Source organism: Paramisgurnus dabryanus, chromosome 13, assembly GCF_030506205.2.
Source record: "Paramisgurnus dabryanus chromosome 13, PD_genome_1.1, whole genome shotgun sequence".
NCBI lineage: Eukaryota > Metazoa > Chordata > Actinopteri > Cypriniformes > Cobitidae > Paramisgurnus > Paramisgurnus dabryanus.
Window position 1 is genome coordinate 477771 of NC_133349.1, and position 18783 is coordinate 496553.

The 18783-nt window shown below is 36.6% G+C and overlaps 2 protein-coding genes and 1 long non-coding RNA gene across 3 annotated transcripts; 2 read left to right on the plus strand and 1 right to left on the minus strand.

The window, feature by feature from the left end:
* Positions 1-5123, plus strand: LOC135752174 (uncharacterized). Its single transcript, XM_065270573.2, has 9 exons — positions 1-107; positions 252-412; positions 512-663; positions 743-826; positions 915-971; positions 1742-1843; positions 1962-2072; positions 2183-2320; positions 3788-5123. The coding sequence occupies exons 3-9, from the start codon at positions 523-525 to the stop codon at positions 3887-3889; spliced, it is 735 nt and encodes a 244-aa protein (XP_065126645.1). The 5' UTR covers positions 1-107; positions 252-412; positions 512-522; the 3' UTR covers positions 3890-5123.
* An 801-nt stretch (positions 5124-5924) lies between these two features.
* Positions 5925-10580, minus strand: eomesb (eomesodermin homolog b). Its single transcript, XM_065270572.2, has 7 exons — positions 10405-10580; positions 8939-9562; positions 8453-8607; positions 8232-8350; positions 7810-7968; positions 7283-7344; positions 5925-6782 (listed from the first exon to the last, which is right to left on the minus strand). Exons 2-7 carry the CDS (start codon positions 9433-9435, stop codon positions 6098-6100), a joined length of 1677 nt encoding a protein of 558 aa, XP_065126644.1. The 5' UTR covers positions 9436-9562; positions 10405-10580; the 3' UTR covers positions 5925-6097.
* A 2211-nt stretch (positions 10581-12791) lies between these two features.
* Positions 12792-18580, plus strand: LOC135752188 (uncharacterized). The gene is made up of 3 exons (XR_010533124.1): positions 12792-13167; positions 15833-15946; positions 16413-18580. It is a non-coding gene; the product is annotated as an uncharacterized lncRNA (long non-coding RNA).
* The last annotated feature ends 203 nt before the right edge of the window (positions 18581-18783 follow it).

Sequence of the window (18783 nt, forward strand, 5' to 3'; positions counted from 1 at the left end):
CTTCATAAGAGGTGGAGCTTTCAGACGAGATCTGCCAAGAAAAACCAAACCAAAGCCATCAAAATGACACTTTAAAGACTCAACAAATGATCGACAGCAACACTCAGGTAAAACTGATGAACACTCATCATTAACATTTAAACTCTCACATCTTATTACTCTCAATGGATTTAATCTTTCAATTTTGAACTTATTGGTGGTATTGTTGGATCAGCTCGACTTATACAACTTGTTTTATTCATTTAATTTAGGTTAGACAACATTATTACTTCTAATACTATCCGTCTAGAGGATTCCTGATGTATTCTCAATCAGATTGGAGTAATTAAAATCTAACAACTTTTGTTAAATGATCAGGAATTAAATAAAAAGTGTGTAAGCACAATCTTAAGTCATCTGGGCCACACCGCAGGTAAATCTGGTTTAACTTCTTAAAGAATGCAGGTGAACAAAGACTTTTGGTTCCTGTTTTGACTGAACTTTGGGATGGTAAACATGTGAAACTTTTTAGTCTGGTTAAAGATGTCAAGAAAAGTTGAGGTGGTCGTCAACGCTCCGGTTCATCTGGAAGAGTCCACGTCTCCCATTTACGTCACCGAAGCAAAACCTGGTGATCCTCCTGGAGTTCGTGGCTTTCTGAAAATCAACCCAGCAGCTCTTGGGGTAAAGTTATGATCACACAACAAACTCTTACTGAAGATTTCTGGCTACACACTGAAAGGTTTTGTCTTCTGTCCTCCAGTGGTTGGAGATTTTGACAGGCGCAGTGGCTTTTGGACTTGTGTTCTGGAACTATGAGCGTTATCTTTTAATACCAGCTTGCTATGTGAGTCTCTTTATTGACATTCATGTTGTTTTGTTGTACAGTATTTTGCCATAGATGTTGTAAAACCTTGTTTTCTGTGTTTCTGTAGTTAGTTTTAACAGGAGTTGTTACCGCCACAGCCGCATGTACACGTAACTCATGCCTGGTAAGAATCAACTTAATTCAGATGTTAATGATGGAAATTAAAGTAAAGTAGAGCACTAAACTAATGATTGTATATGATACAAGGCCTAGTTTCACAGAAGAGGCTTAGCTAAAGACAGGACTAGACCTTATTTAAATTAAGATGACAAACATGCCTTAGAAAAAGACGTTACTGGTAGAGATACACCGATATATCGGCCAATAATCGATCGATAAAAGCAATTTTTCAAACTACCAGCTATCGACAGATTAACCATTTAATGGGTTGTCTCTAACTAGATATATATCTGTGTTATTACTGGACCAACACATTTTGTGTTGTTTTAACACATCTTGTGTTGTCCCTTTTATTTATTTGAACACAAAGTCGACACATAACCAAAACAATGTGTAAAAAAGTGTCGTTTAAAAACAGGCAATAGTCATGGCCGATATATCCTTTCAATCAGAAGAGAACAAAAAAAGCAATGAATTTGAGCTTTGTATATAGAAAATGTAAAGAAACATCACTAGTTTAATGTTAGTGGTCATTATATGAATGAATAACATTCAGAAATTTAGTTAATGCAACCAAACTATCAGCAAATATCTGAATAATTGTCTATTGGTGGAGAAATTGATGCATCTATTTTTAATCTGTCAGTGTTATTTTCAGCTCAAATGTGTTTTAGTCTAGGACTAACCTTAAGCCTTGTCTGTGAAACCAGGGGCAAATGTTTAATTTGTATTGTGTGTTGGTCAGTGATTTCTCAAACTGTCGTATTTGTTTAGGTGGTCACCTCACAAATCTTAAACTTCTTCAACATCATCAGTTGTGCGGTTGTTGTCGTCCTGTTCCTTATGCTCTTTTATATTGCGTCTACTGTCCGTGTGGTAAGTGTGTTTGAAAAGAGCACAAACAAACTTTAGTCAAATTCTCTAAATGTATTTTCTCAAGTGTTTAAGTCAGAGCTGATTCATCACATGATGATTATTATTGTTGTTTTTGTAGTTTTTAGCTCCATCTATGACCTCGATGGACATTGCCTTTGTAGTCTGCAATGGTCTGGGATCAGTTTTATCTCTTATCATCTTCTCGACTACATGCTGCTGGTGTAAATCGGTAAAAACTCATTTTTTTCACTTGCAATAAATCAATAATTTTGGCAACATTCCCTCATGCGGTGTAATGACTCCAGATGAAATGTTTGTATAATGATGTGTTCTTCACAGAGGAAGCGTGTCATGATCTTTCACATGAACACAATTCCTCCAGCAGTGATGAATGATGTCACGTGTGTGGATCATCCAGGTGCAGTTCCACCAGCCTACTACAGTCCTGTCCCATCTTCAGAACCACCGGCCTATGAGGTGCGTGAGAACAAAACTCATAAAGAAAATAAATCACAGTAAAACTGCTGTGTTGAACACAGTCGTTCATGAGCTTGTGAAAGATCTAAGGGTGCTCAATGCTTTAGATGTGATGTGTAAATAATAGGGCTGGGCAAAAAAATAGATTTTTCGATTATTCGTTTTTTAAAAAGTGGTCGATTCAGAATCGATTCTCAAAGAGCAGAATCGATTTTTTTCTTTCATATTTATTTCTGCAAACATTGAACGAAAGATTAACATTAATCGAATTACTAGTCTTCTTCACTAGATGTCACCCTCTTTTTTGTCTAGCGCATGTTACCAAAGAGCAAGAGGCAAGCCTGTCATTCATTCATTCATTCAGTGCTTAAAATGGCGGTTTCAGGTTCTTCGTCGATTTTATTAATTACCCACTTGTAACCTGCTGTTCACTGTTCTTTTTATTAATAAAGTATTTGTATTAAATCTATATTCATTGAGTTAAATAGAGTATAAAAACCGGTCCGCGAACCAGAATTGAAAATTGAATTGAGAATCGAAATCGAATCGATTTGGTAGCTTGTGAATCGAAATCGAATCGATCTGGAAAATCTGAATCGATACCCAGCCCTAGTAAATAAATATGGATTGTGCTTAGCCATACATATCTTATGACATGTGAAGGAAAGTCGTGTCTCGTTTAAACATCTCAGCATGTTCCTCATGAAGGTGGTTGAAGCTTAAATAAAAAACAGCAAAATTTAAATTACACTCTCTCAGCATCCCCATACAGCAAAAAAATATATTTTTAAATATGGCCAAAAAATATATTTGCTGAAATATATTTTGGAAAATGTCTACAAAATTTTTTTTTTCACAGATATATTTTTTGTCCCATTTTATATATATATATATATATATATTTTTTTTTTTTGAAAAACATTTGAAAAATAAATACATTTTAAAGCATTATAAAGTATAATTAGCCCTCCATATTTCAATCACATTGAAAGAAAAACTTAAAACCTAACGGTTATAAAAAGGTTCAAATTAAATATATTTTTAACTTCAAAAGTATTAAATATTATTTAAAATATATTTTGGCAGAGAAGAAATTTTTGCCATATGGGATGTAAAATAAGAAATGCATTTGCTTGCCCTTGAAATACATTTGAAATGTATGTTAATATAATGGAGTATAAAACTAAATATATTTCTAAATTCAAAAACATATTTAGTTTAACATTACTTCCTACAAAATGTATTTAGCATATATTTAAAATATATTTTTAGCCAAAGAAATGTATTTTTGCTATATGGTTCTCTAGATGTACAGAACAAAGGAAGTTTTCTGCATTATATGAACACAAGAGGAGAATATAAGACTAATGAGAGAGAATACAAACTCTTTCCTATGGTGTTGAAGCGTAAAGTAAATATGTTGAAAGCAGAATGTTTAGTTGTGTATGTGGTGTGTTGTTGTTGTAGTATGAACATCGCTCATCCATCTCTGGACCATCTGCTCCGGTGTGGGACGAACGAAGATGGAAAGAAGAACTGTATCGTAGCCGAAAACCCATCCAAGTCTGACCTGGAAAATATATCCCAGTTTCCAAACCATAGCGTTGATATGCTCTAAAGTAGAGCTGCAATTCATTTGATTTGTGGATGAATGACTTTGCTTTATTAGACATCTGTGGATCTTGACCCGGATGAAGGATCTTCACCTGTTTCTCTGTCTGGTGCTGTAGACTCCACAGCTCTTCTCACACAGAAGACACACTTGATGCTGATGTCTATTTAACACTGACTGGTTTACAGAGCATCAAAGCTTTAGATTTAGTTTAATCAACAGTATGTTCTCATAGAATGACACAGAAACAGTGATCTTCACTGTTTAGTTTGACTTTTTTTTTTTACTGCACTTCCTCCTCTGTCAGTGAGATTGAACGTTTATCTGACTGTAGATGAATGAGAAAATCTGCATATTCTGCTGGTAGTTTAGTTGTCACATCTGAACTGAGGCGTAACCGAGTCACCTGACTGCATACCTGCACTCTCTGTGACGTCACTAGACCCCGCCCCCAACACCTGAGCTGCGCGCAGATCAGATCCGACCGTCTGCAGTGACTCTGTTACCACACCTACCGAAAAAATTACCGCATACAAGTCAGATAACTGCACTTTTTACAGTTACATTTTTGTAATAACTGAGTTGTTGGTATGTTCGGGTCACGCGCGAGTTGTCTTGTGTTTTCATTTGGTTTTAACAAATGTTGACTAGTTTCATTAATAATCATCTGCTGGTTCTGGTTTAAATAGTAAAACAGACGGTTTATTTTGCGATTATGATCTCACCTCTTACAGGAAATATAATGTTAGGTTCCCAAAAAGTTACCAAACCATTAGAAATCAGTAAAAAATCAGTAAATAATTATAACATTATTTTATACATTTTACAATAATTATAAACATCACTGCAATCTCTACAATCTTCTATTAGTTTATTATGAAACGATATTTTATTGTATGGTTTATCTGGACAGTGAGAATCTGCAGTACTCTGTTCTGACACTAGAGGTCAGTGTGAATGCGACGCTTGTGTTTCTTTACATAATTTGGTGCGAATAAAGTACGTGCGAAATGATTTTCCACATTTTTGTCATGTTGTATTTCCTTCATTTATGTCTGTCCATTCAAATATTTTATATTTCCAACCAGTGCAGAGACAGAGGGGTGTCTGGGATGGCCGGTCAGATGTCAGGGGGGTCCAGTGCCACCCCAGACACCCCTCTGTCTCCGTCACTGGAGATTTGAATGGACAAACATAAATGAAGGAAATACAACATGACAATAATTTAGAAAATCATTTCGTACGTAATTCACGCGTGCACAGCTATAGCTTTAAGGTTCGTGCTTTTTAGCTTAAACGGACAAATGCTCATATAGCTGTCTTAGTGAGTATTATAGTAAACAATTGGTTACTGTATGTCTTAAACGAATAAACATTTTATTGCATTCGGTATAACAAGGCTATAAGTAACCCGTTGAGTTTTTTGTCATTAAAGTTAATTAAATAACAAAAGAAGAAGAGAAAATCACTCACTGCTCCTGACTGAGTAACTTCGTAAAAAAAGACGAATCCATATTTACTTTTAAATAAATTTCTTTTTTGCAAAAAAATAATTTGTGTACAGCTTTGCTATTTGAAGTAAGTTTGTGAAGTCTGATTCACATTTACATTTATGTTTACTTCTAGTAATGCATAAGGAATATTTATCTAATGTGAAGTAATCCGTGATCATGAGATTCATTCATGCTTTTTAATAAAAGGTTACACATCGACTATGGATCCCCTAAAGTAGCCTTGGCCACCCCATTTAAAATAATTTTAGTTCCGACACTGTTCTCAACTCAAGCATATTTTCGTTGACGGGTTTAATCTACAATTTGTCTTTGCTCATTTAGTGTTTAAAAAATGTATTTGGTTAATTAGTATTATTAGTAATAAACATCCGTTCATACCACAAATTTGAATAAGGCCCACGTGTTTTCCTGTTAAAATATATTTTAAATAAAACAAATGAAAACATAGGAGTCATTAAATAGCTACATAACACTTAACTTTTTAAAAGACACATTTTACTTCATATTTTTGGTGAGCTTTTAATAAATACAAAAGTAAAAAGAATCAACTTTTGGTAGATTTCGATGTATGAAAAGTTGAATCTCTTCACTAACAAATTGACAGAACATTTAAAAATCACAGACAGGTTTGTGTACAGGCCAGGGATCTCTTCAGCTATAGAAAGCGTAATAACCCAGAGATCTGGACGAACTCTCCTTGTTCAAGTTTTCTGAAGCTGTCGATTCTTCACATGTCTTGATGTTCGGTGGGTTCTCGGTTCTCCTCCGTTTGCACACAACTGAATAAATACTGGGTTCATCTGTGGAGTCCAGAGTCGGTTTTAAAGACGGCGCGCTTTCCATCCAGGCCGAAGTTTGGGTAAATGTGATTTCTTCCGTGGGTTTGTCTTTCTCCTGCATTTGTTCGTCCGTGGGGCTTGGCCTGGGCGACCATGGCAAGCCTGAGGTAATTTTCCTCGGGTACGAGCCTCTGGACCCCCATCCTGCGGTCACGGAGGCGAGCGCGGGGTCTGAGTAATAACCGAGAGAGTGAGACTGCAGCGGTAAAGACTTCAAACTGTACGGCAGTAACGAACTGGAATAATCGCCCTCGTACAGTTCAAGTTTACTGGCACCAGTTTGTTGCACTGACGTCAGCAGCCACCTCTGTGTGTCGTCACACAGCGCGCCGTTACTTTGCGCAACTGTGCGCTCGCTGCTGTAAAAGCGGCTCTGGGTGCGCGTGTCCTGCAAGAAGGGCTGCACGGCAAAGCGCGCGCTCGGCACGATCTTCTGTGCGCGCGCCTGGTCTGTGGGTGATGGCGTGAGTGTCTCGCGCTCTGGAAGAGTGTATATCCTACAAAACCAATGCGGTTCAGTATTAATGTAAAGTTAAAGGGATAGGTTACCAAAAATTAAAATTCTATCATCATTTACTCGCTTTCATGTTGTTACAAACCTATATAAATACCTTTGTTCTTTTGAACACGAAGGAAGATATTTTGAGGAATGTTTGTAACTAAAATAAAATGAATAGTGCCTATTGGTTTGATTACAAACATTTCTCAAACTACACTAGTCAACATTTGAAGTGGATCAAAACCTTTCCTAAAAGTTGTCTTAAAACCAATGCCCAGTACCCGTTCTTGTCTTAGGACAACTTTGATGAATGTTTTTGATCCACTTCAAATGTTGACTACTATATATTCCTTCGTGTTCATCAGAACAAAGACATTTAGTTTTAACAACATAAGAGTGATTTAATGACAGAATTTTCATTTTTGGGTAACCTATCCTTTAAAGCACATTACAGTTAGATTTATTTTATTTCTTTATACAGATGAAGAGCATACTCACGAATCATAATTGTCTCTGAAACCCTTAGCGAATGGATTGTGGTCAATCTTGAGTTGAGTGATCTGAAAGAAATGGGTAACATCAGTTCTAACTTAAATAAAAAAATGTTTTCACACTCACACAGTCATGAATGTATTTGCATTGTGTAACAAAAATATCAAACTGAGTTACGTTTAAAACAATCAGCCTTTTATAAGGATGAAACTTTTTTTTTTAATTGTTGTGACACGTTGTGTTTTTCTAATGTTATCAAATGTTTTGTTAAACTAGGTGTTTGTGTGATGTAAGTGAATCATGTTCACAGTTAATGTAATGAACTAGGCTACATCTGTGTGAATTTGAGAAGATCTGATTTCATACGTCCATTAAAATCACATCTTAACACCAGTTAAATAGTAGCCTATTTGCTCAAATAAAGTGTTCTTTTTACGCAGAAACTGATTTTGATATTGTTTATCTAATGACATTCAAGATTTTTTGTACAACTGTATATTGAGTTGTGTGTAGTTAAGAAAGAAAATATGTACATCAGTATTTTGATATGCTGTAACAGCAATGAACTGATTCTCGGGGAAGGTGAAGATTTGACTCTTCGGTTCTCTCCCAACGCTTTCAGTCGCATCGTCTGGCACTTCAACGATGTGAAGTCTTGGCTGGTATTTGTGTAAAGACTGCAGAACAATCATCTAGGATATAAGACACATTATTGATTAAATAACAAAACATAGCCTATATTTTAATAGGCTTTAAAAATCGCGTTTTCATAAAATATATGCTTCTAGTCACTGACAGGATTTTTTTGTAGCTTTGCGCATCTTTATTACAACAATACACCCGTAAAACAATTAATGAATGTAGTGTTTAAATTTCATTTAATTATATTTTTAAAAACATTAGTATTATGCATGTTTTTTAAAACATATTAAACATTGTACGTGTTAATTTTTACCTGTGAATTGGTATTTGCTCCCTTGTTGTTTGTTAATTTCAGTTTGCCGAAAGAAATTTCTTGTCTCATCCAATGAGCACCTGTGTTCGGTGATTCTGGGTGGACGTAAATTTTATTTCCTATTTTAAAAATAAAAAGGCAAGAACAATTTAAGCTGTAATTAAATGTAATAATATTAATAATAATGAATAAAGTATGTTAATACCCATTGACATTTATACCTTGCATATTATTGTCGGCTTTTCCACAGGTAACCCATTTACCGCCCTGAAATCTCCAATGGTTTGGATCGGCTAAAACTATCTCCACAAAAACATTGTAATGCGTCGTGAGGCTTAAGCCGCTTATATTGAAACTTAGAAATGGGAACATCCGCCTGCACAAAAATTTATCAAAAGTAAAAAAAAACATTGTCAGACATTGATAGATATCAGTAATGTAACCTAATTATAACATAACTGTTAGCCTACCGTTAGAATTAATATACGAGTAAATAGAATTTAATAAAAAAAGAAAAGCTGTAAGAGACAGATATCAATAGCTTTATTATATAAAATAGTTTGTGTTATTGTTTTAGAAATATTATTACAGCAGATGTGTGCTTCCACTGTAGGCTAAACCTGTTTTGTGTTTGTTTTTCAGTAGGATCAGAACAGTATATTTTCCCCCCAATTTTTTTTATTGTAACACGCGACTGGTTTACTCACCGGCCCTGTTTGGTGATGATCATTTCTGTTTGGTGCCGGTGAAATTTCAGCCATAACGGTCGGTTGCAGAGATACACCTGCGCTCTCAGTCCAACAGAGCCGATAGCGGACCCGGTTCCTTGGTACGAGTGATAGGTGTTCCCGGGACTGTGTCCAAACTGATAGCCTGTGCCGAACTCACCGCGTCCTGCGCACAGAGACTGACAGAACCCGGTGGAGGGAAGAACTGAGCCATAATGGAGAGATGTGGTGTACCTCGACCCATCAGAACCGGAGTACACGGATCCAGTTTGACTTGTGTATGGAAAAAAGGAACAGGGGTTCGGGTTTTCTGGAGTTTGATGTGATGCGCCCATCATGAAATATCGATTCGCACCGAGTCCATCCAACATATAACGAGCGCTGGGAAATTCATCTTCACAAATAATGGGCGAAACTTTACCGTCGTCCACTTCGCTTTGTGAGGACAGAACCGATCCGGATTCTTCCCCGGGCATGTTTGGACTGCTGTGCTACTGAGCTCGTGACAGGATGGGTTCGGCTCAGCGCGTGACACGTCGATTTGGTTTATTTGGTTAATTAAATCTTTGTAAAGTTTCCTGCAGCGTTGTCTTCTCAACATCACTAAAATGACAGAACACATTGGCAGATAAAACCTCCTCTTAAGATTACAGAGATTACTCGGGTAGATTGTTTAAGTGTAAATGTATTCAATTCTACATCAATGATGCGACTTTTTCGGTTTCGGGCCGCCAACTTCAGAAAGTGAAACTTTTCTACTTATGGTTTAAAAACAAACAATCCATTAGCCTAAGTCAATTAAATTATATTGCATTTTAGGCTGTGTTCCTCGTTATTCATTACATGTATGATGATTTAATAAAATAATAATAAACTTTCAAAATACTTTCAAATAGGGAACCAGCTATAATGATATAAAAATATAGCTCCATAATACTTATGCGTCAAAACAAATATTTTAATAAAAATGATGTGCTGTGTTATATTATAATTTATTCACATTTTATATAATTGTTTAACCAAGTTCAAACTTGTTCATTATAATTAATTACATACTTCGTTCAGTATAGCTTAATTTAACACACAATAATACTTCAATGTTTCTTCAGAGTGTTTTAAAAAGCATTCTAAAAATATTTTTATTTTAGCTTTTTTTTTTTTTTTTTAGCATCTTCTGCCTCTAATATAGGATATAGAAAAGTTAAAAGCTCAATAATTATGTTGAATTTAGTGAAAGCGTTTGTGTGTCGGTATTACAAGTCTGATTTGCAAGAATATAGGCTATATATATTTTGATTTAGCCTACTAAAAATTGGGCTTTTAAAAATATTGCACAAGTAGCAAATTAACAGGTGAAGTTAACGTTTCATCACATTTCCGAAGCAGATGCGAATAAATCTGAACAAATGTCGCTTTTTCAAGGATGAAATGATTGAATCTCTCACCAGTTTCATCTTCTCCAGAGTCTTCAGTAAACAGCAGTGTTGAATGTAAATTTCATCCGCGGTTCGAGAGGTGATGGGCCCGTCAGAGCTGTCCGGATCAGGCGCGTGTCTGTCTGGTGTAGGATGAGGAGTAACAAGTGACTGAGGGCATCTCTGGTTTATTCACGCGCATCTCTGACGCCCCCTAGTGACGCAATATTAACACAAACGCTTTTGTTTTCTCTAGCTGTGGTTCTCTTGATGGCCTGCGGAATCAGAAAGACTCCTGTGCTAAACCTGTGTAACAAGAGGTAATGTGACAAATATATGTGTATGCAAATCCTTCACATTTTCTTCCTAGTCTGGAAATACAAGAATATAAATGAAAATTCTTGAAGATAATAAAATTATTTCTCAGTTTGGATTTTCAGGTTTTCTGTGCTGTTCAAGTAGCTTCAGCTCCTTCTTGTAAACATGGCTTTATAGATACACTGTTAGCTCACTGACAAAATTCTTTATCGTTTGTGAATCAATTTGTATAAAAGAGTCTGCTTAACAAATTAATGTAAAATATAAAAACAGAATCCAGCCTCTGCGTGCAACAGCATTCCTGTCAAAAACAGGAACACAAAACATTTTCCTTTAAAACAAACAAACAAATAAACAAACAAACAAACAAACAAACAAACAAACAAACAAACAAACAAACAAACAAACAAAGAAACAGAAGGCTGAAGTCTTAATGCCTCAGCTTGTACCTTGATGAATATTTATTTGTAATATAATCACATCATGATTTTCAGTCTGAAGATTTTTCAGGTTTTCAGTCTGAAGATGTATAAAGTTACTTTTACTCACTTGGCAGATACTTTGATTTAAAGCAACATACAGTGAGTACAAGTATGTGTATTCCCTGGGTTCGAACCCATAACCTTCACACTGCTCATGCACCAACTAAGCTTGGGAACACAACACATTTATTAATAGTACAATACACTTTAACATTAATGTTTGCATTTGTCTTTGTGATTTAAAGTAGAAGGAATATTTGTATGTATTAAACTTATCAAGGTGTGTGTGTGTGTGTGTGTGTGTGTGTGTGTGTGTTTGTTTGTTTGTTTGTGTGTGTGTGTGTGTGTTTGTAACACCAGACCGAGGTCAGACTGTCACTTCACGTGTCTGTAGATCTGCTGTCAGACGTTTGGTTTGGTGTCTTCAGGTGTTGATGGCTGTCTGTGGTGCAGAAGACAAGCAGCTCTTTGTCAAACTTTAAAAGATTTCTCAGCTTTTTCTGGTGTTTTCAAGCTTTTAATGAAGACTGAGTTGTGCTCTCTGCTTGAATTATTCGTTGTTTATAGACAGTACCATGTGCTGCATCATTCTTCAAAGGTGTGGATGACTTCTTAATAATTCTCACTCATGTCACAAACCATGCAACCAATTTACCAATCAAAGATTAGAGATTTTAATATTGACACACATAAAGAATAAAACTATAAAAACTGAATTCAACAAACCAACTCACCGTGAGTTCTTCAGTGGCGTTGTTGAAATGTTTCTGTGTGTATTGAGTTCTTATGTGGTTCTCTTCCTCTGTTCATGCTTGTAAGTTTAGTGTTTAGTGCAAATGTTTTAGTCAGAACGAGAAATCTCTGCTGAAATGGTTTTTTTTCACAGCGTAGGAGGTGTCAATCAAAGGTAAAGCGCCAACCATTGAGTAGGGTTTCACATTCATCACTGCTTCATCACTCTTGACTGTTGTGTTTGGTAAATGTTAGTTTGTAATTGTGAATATTTTTCATGGTGTCGCTTGCTCTCATAGAAACTCCTCTTCACACCCACAGACGTGAGTTCTGATATGAGTGGAGCTGCTAATGTGCCCCGCAACACTTTGTCATGGGACTGTTGAGAGATTTTTACCATTCACCCGGCGGAAATGTGTTGTGTGAAATTTCTGACCGTGCACGATGTGTGTCAGTATCTTAAACATTTAGCAGGAGTGTTTGTTCGATGCTGGAAGGCCGCTGTCGTTTCTTCTGATCTGTATAGGGCCGGGAGACAGCGGGGAGTTCCCTCAAATACTAGCTTCCCCTGTGCTCTCTTTTTGACACGTCTAAAGGGTCCTTTCTGTCATTTTGCCATCCATCCCTGTGGTTTCCAGGCAGGAGGAAAGAGCCTGTGACCCAGTCAACACTCTCTTGGCAGAATCCTTTTACAAGAACAGAAGGCCTGAACACAAACTGCTGCCAGATTCACAGCAACACGCTCATCTGATGCTTTAACCACAAGATTTCACTTTGCATTTACAGTCTCTGCTTTATCTTTTAGGGTTACCATGCAAACTGGGTGGCAACCTAAAGAAATCTGGTGGATATAAGGATGAATCGTCGTTGGCAGACGTGATATCAGAGAGAATATTGGGTGAGTATTTGGACGCCAGAAGGTCAGGCCCCTTTTTGACCCACCCTTTTCACCCCCCATGTCTATATTTATGGTCTGGTCTCATCTCATGTAAAGAACAACAGCAGGAGCAGAGCATCACATTTGGTCCTCAGCGTGAAGGCCGTCGGTGAGTCCGCGCGCTCCAGCTTTCCCACTGCGTCTCTCTTCTGTTTCTCCGTGAATATTCCGGCTTTCCTCATTTGCATCTGCTAATTAGATCCTGTTAGCATCATTTTGTGCACGACGTCCCTCTACAGCCCATGAATGAATACATCCACTTGTAAGAAACATCACGATGATGTTAAAGATATTAATTGACGTTTCTCGGACAAACCATTTAATGTGAGTACTCCCCAATGCTTTCATTCAATATGTTTATGAATAAATATTGAATCTATTAGTATCATAAACAACCTAACAAACAAGATGATTTTTAGGTGACTGTCATGATTGAAACATTGGCAGGTGTGAAATTACAAACCTTACTGCAGTTTTACTGGGTTCTTTATAAACTAATGTATGTATCCAAGTCATGATGTGCAATGATCTTTTATGACTTTGATCTATCTGCCAAGCGTTATGTTTACAGAAGCTGGATTAAAATACAAAACGTATTATTTCCAAGCCTGACTGAATTCATCTGTAGTCACATGAATGGGTTGATTTGAAGTTTATTTGATGTTTATTTGATGTTATACACAGACAGTATAAAGTATAGTGAGTGTGAATCGAGCCGATCAATATGATGGAAACATGATCTCACTTTGAGTCAAAGAGTTTAACGCCACATCTTTGGTTTATTAGCATTCTGACACATAACCCACTTCAGGATCACACTGATGAATATAATCCAGCTTCATTTGAGTCATTGATTGATTTATTGTTTCTGTGCTTAATCGCTTTCCCAAAGGTCTTCTGTAAGCTCTTTATCTACACAAACTCAATGATCTTAGATGGTAATCCAAAGGTAATTAATCTGACGTCTGTAGGTGTAACACAGAAATGCATCAGGAATCAAATATCAACGATATAATCCAATAATCAGACTCTCGTCTTCACTTCAGCAGAAGTTTAATCATTTGAATAGTTTGACTTTGCTTTGACTGCTTTTGCTCAATTCTTTCTGCATTATGATCACTGTTTATCTATTCTAGATTCATCTCAGTTATTGAACTGAAAACATCTTTACTCAATAAGTCTTCATTTCTTGATTCTAGAGTTTGAAATAACATACGCTGTGTACTTGCAAGGGTTTGGTGTGTTTTTGCTGTGATTGAATGCAAAACTTTGATGCAGTTAAATTACAGGAACATGAATGAATGAATCTTCAGTTATTATTAATGTAGTACAAAAGTTTTAATCATTGACGTCTTTTGTTATATTTGTGTTGTTTTTCAACTGTAGCTTGTTCAGCGTATGGTAGATCTGATCAGAGAGGAAAAGTAAGAAAACAGACAGGATTTAAACATGAAACAAAACACATTTATTCATTCACCACATCATTCACACATATTAGATCCATTAAAAACTTCTTATGGCAATACTTTTGCAATGTGTGAAATCATCCGTCTTGTATGTGAAAATTATTGTACTCTACCGTACTCTACTGTAAACTACTCTACTGTACTTTATCCTACTGTAATTTACACTACATACTTTAGTGTACTCTACCATACTCTACTGAACTCTACTGTACTCTACTGTTATCTACAATACTCTACCGAACTCTACTCTACTGTACTCTACTGTAATCTACCATACTCTCCTGAACTCTACTGTACTCTACCGTAATCTACCGTACTATAATGAACTCTATTGCACTGTACTCTACTGTAATCTACCGCACTCTACTGTAAATTATGTTATTGTAATCTACTCTACTGTACCCTACTATACTGTAATATACCGTACACTACCGTACTCTACCATACTCTGCCGTACTTTACACTGTAAAAAAAATCAGTAGAAATTACAATGTTATTGCAGCTGGATTGCCGGTAGGGATGCACCGATACCACTTTTTTGGAATACGAGTACGAGTACGAGTACTTGCATTTCAGTACTTGCCAATACCGTTACCGAATACTTAATAAAAAACATGATTTAAATTTACAGGTAACAGCTTTAGTCATATAATTTAACAAAAAAAAAACAAAGGACTAGTTTTCCAGTTTGTTGTAAACTCTGCCTCTTTGGACAACACAAGAGGCATTAACCTCTTACACGCCGCTCAAACATAGACATTTCTCAGACCGTGGTATCGATTCCAGGTATCGGGGGACTTTTAACGAGTACCAGGATCGGTATCGGTGCATCCCTAGTTGCCATGTAACTTACCATAGATTTAAATTTATGTTATTTACTGGCAAGAGTTTGTTCAAAGTTAAATAAATTTAAAATATTAACAAGTCTTTATCTGTACAGAATAAAACTATACAATAACAACCTCATGCAAAGCATTCTGGGAACCAGAAATCATCATCAACCTTTTTCTGTTTTTTGCTTCAGATTTTGTTTCCCGGAATGTTTTGCTTGATGCTGTTTTTTAGTTTTACTCTGTAAAGACAAAGACTTGTAAATGTTTAATTTTCATTTTATTTTGAACAAAATGTTGCCAGTAAAAAACATAAATTTTAATCTACGGTAAGTTACCAGCAACCCAGTTGCAAATTCTACGGAATTTTTTTAGTGTACTGTAAACTGCTCTACTGTACTCTACCATACTCTACTGTAAATTACACTGCTATAATCTACTCTACTGTACCCCACTATACTGTAATCTACCCTACGCTACCATACTCTACTGTACCCTACCATACTCTACCATACTCTAGTCTATTGAACACTACTGTACTTTACTCTACTGTACTTTACTGAACACTACACTACTGTACTGTACTTTACTCTACTGTACTATACTTCATTGTATTCTTCTTCAAGGGTGTCAGCTGTTCACCGATTTATGTGAACTCTGTGACAATCATTAAGATTCTTTCTTCTTTTCAAGTTGTTGGAGATATTCACCTTGTTTCATTAAACTGTCTGACAGGATAGTGAGCAATAGAAAGTGACGATGAAGCCTGAAGCAGAGTTAAAGGAACAACGCACCCAAAAATGAACAGTATGTCATCATTTCTCATCTTCATGTCATTCTAAGCCCATGTGACTTCCTTTGTTCTGAGTAATAATAGAGACTCCAAACACAAAGAAGGTGAGTGCTATTAAACCTGTGTGAGATGATCCAGATCAACATGAGAACATTTTTTGTAAAACTGACTAAAAAGAAATAGGTTGTTATTTCTTACGTGCCGTAGGCCTACTTGGAGTTTAACAGCTGTAGGTGATTTTTTTTACACACAACACACACATCCCTGATATGACAGACATGTTTAGTACAATATTGTTGTTGTTGTTGTTGTTGTTTTACAACTAAAGTAGAGTAATAGCAGAGATTTGTCTAGTTGTGCTCTTTCAAACCAATGCTTCTTATCTCTCTCATCTCAACACCTGTAAATCCCAGACAACATTCGACCATCATATGAAAAGAAATCTGTCATTAGAGCTGCGGTCTCTTTTGTTTCCTTCAGTCTTGGGCTTCTGCGCGTGTAAGCGGCCGAGCTCGCAGCGAAGCGTTCGTTCAGTAATGAGGAACAGAAGAGCTGCAGACTAAAGAGAAGATTTGAGACAAAATAAAGAAACATACAAGAGAAAATCAGAAAATGGATTCTGAAAGCTTCTGTCTTGTGTGCCTGATCCCATTCAAAGCAGTCAGATGGTCTTCATCCTCCATCATCATCATCCTCTTGCCCTGCTCTTCTGTTAACACGTGTCATCTGGAGCGTGTAATGAAGAGAAGCTGTGATATGTCTGAGCGAGAGAGGAGCTTTTCTCTTAATGAATACAGAAAACACCACGACTCAATGGACTTCATCTTTTCTTCGTGCCTCGTACGAAACATCAGACCGCCGCTGAAGATCAGACCATGTGATTCGGCCTCTTATTAAAGCACATAAAGCACAAGAGAAAGTCATTTCGTTCTCCTGGGCCTTCTGCCACTTTTTTTACGGGCCGCTTTTATGGAGCTCATAATTATTTCGGTGAGCACCCTTGAGTACAAACCCGGGAGTCTTTGTATCTTTTTGACATTTTTCAAAGTAAATGGATGTCATATTAACATTTCTGTTTCAACAAGACACATTTTTACCTAAACCTCTTAGTTGATCAGCTTCACTAAAATTCTTGTCTATTAATTCTTCTTAGAAACCGTTCTACAAATGACATGAAATGCTTTCGATTGATTATTTTCGTGAGCTGTATAATTATTCCTTTGTTTCTTTATAGAACCAAAAGATAGAGGAAATTTGTAAGCAGTATTAAAAAACTGAATCAAATTTAAAGCTAAAGTGGAAAACTTTTTAGTGTGAAATGAAACTCTAATGTCTAACTCTCGAGTTCAAGAGAGGTCAACACCACAGACTTTCACCTGAAAACACTTTAAATATGTGAGATAAAAACTAAAACTTGACTTAAACAACAAAGCAGGTGGTGGCCTAAGACTTTTGCACAGTGTAGTATTTGCATGATTTTCTATAAAATAGTTACTTTTTGTCACAAGTTTTTATGATTTATATGGCATTTGAAATAAAACTAAATGACAGGCACAATTTCCTCCAAACAGATTTTACATTTGATTTTCCAGAGAAGCAAACATTTGTTAAAGCAAGAAGCGTGAAGAGACGTGATGTAGTTTGACTGCTGACGTCTCAGATGCTGAGGATGAGATGAAAAGGTCCCAAGGCTCCGCTGGTGTCAACCTTATTTGTGCTTTTATTTTGAAATCGAGCTTTGTTGATGCTGATACGTTTATGCCCAGGAGTTACATCATCACACCTGTTAACATAGCAGGCAAATATAATCTGACACGACCGGTGAAGATCTGTTCATAAAACTCACTTGAGAGAAAATAAAAACAAAGCCTGACATCTTACCCTTACAAAAATTAACTGTGGATTTACTACAGTAAAAAAAAACATGGCTACCACAAAATAATCAATACACCATCAAAATACCATGGTTACTACACTTTAATCACAAAAAACATGGTTCATTTTTCGTAAGAGTAGCATTGAGTAGCAACGGGTTGGTATGTATGGTCGGCTTGCGTTTTTCGCGCTTTTGTGTGTCTTGTGAATAGTATGCCATACAGACCCGTTTGCCACTGAACCTGCATTAACGACGACAGTGGGGCTTTAGGCCTTAGTCAAACGGGTCGTCAGGTTTCATTTTCTCTTAAAGATCGGAAGGTGACCTTTATTTACCATATATACCCTCGTATTGGGCCCCCAATTTGCTAAATCCTCAACTGTGGATAATATAATTATGCCGCAATAGTTAGTCTGTCTGGAACTAAGCTGAGTTAAACCACATCACTGTGTGACACTTCAATACATATGAACGGCCGCTACGCTAATACGATTTTGTTTTTCTCTCCCTGTCTCGTCCTCGACCCGAGGACAACGAGACAAACAGACCCAGTCCCGGTAGATGTGAAAGTCGGCACACCTCTGATCTACTGGCTGTCCTTCAACGTGATGCCCAACTGATGCCTGACCAACGAACACCGGCAGAACCTGCTTAATCTCTGCTAAATCTCCTTATCCGTTCTCCCAAGGGTTTTTCCCTCCTAGGACTTATTTTTCTTAGAGTTTTTTTTCTCCTAGGGGGTTTTTCACCCCGGGGAGGCAGCCTTTTTGGGCTTTACTTATCATCCTCTTCTAGACGTTACTTTAGTAATACGTTCATTTATAATATTGAGTCATAGCCGCAGCAAATATAACTGCTCATGCTATCATGTATTTTGTTGTGCTATCTGTCGTTTTTCTGTGCTTTTCACTGCTTCTATTTATGTAAAGCTGCTATGAAACAATTGACTTTTGTGAAAAGCGCTATATAAATAAA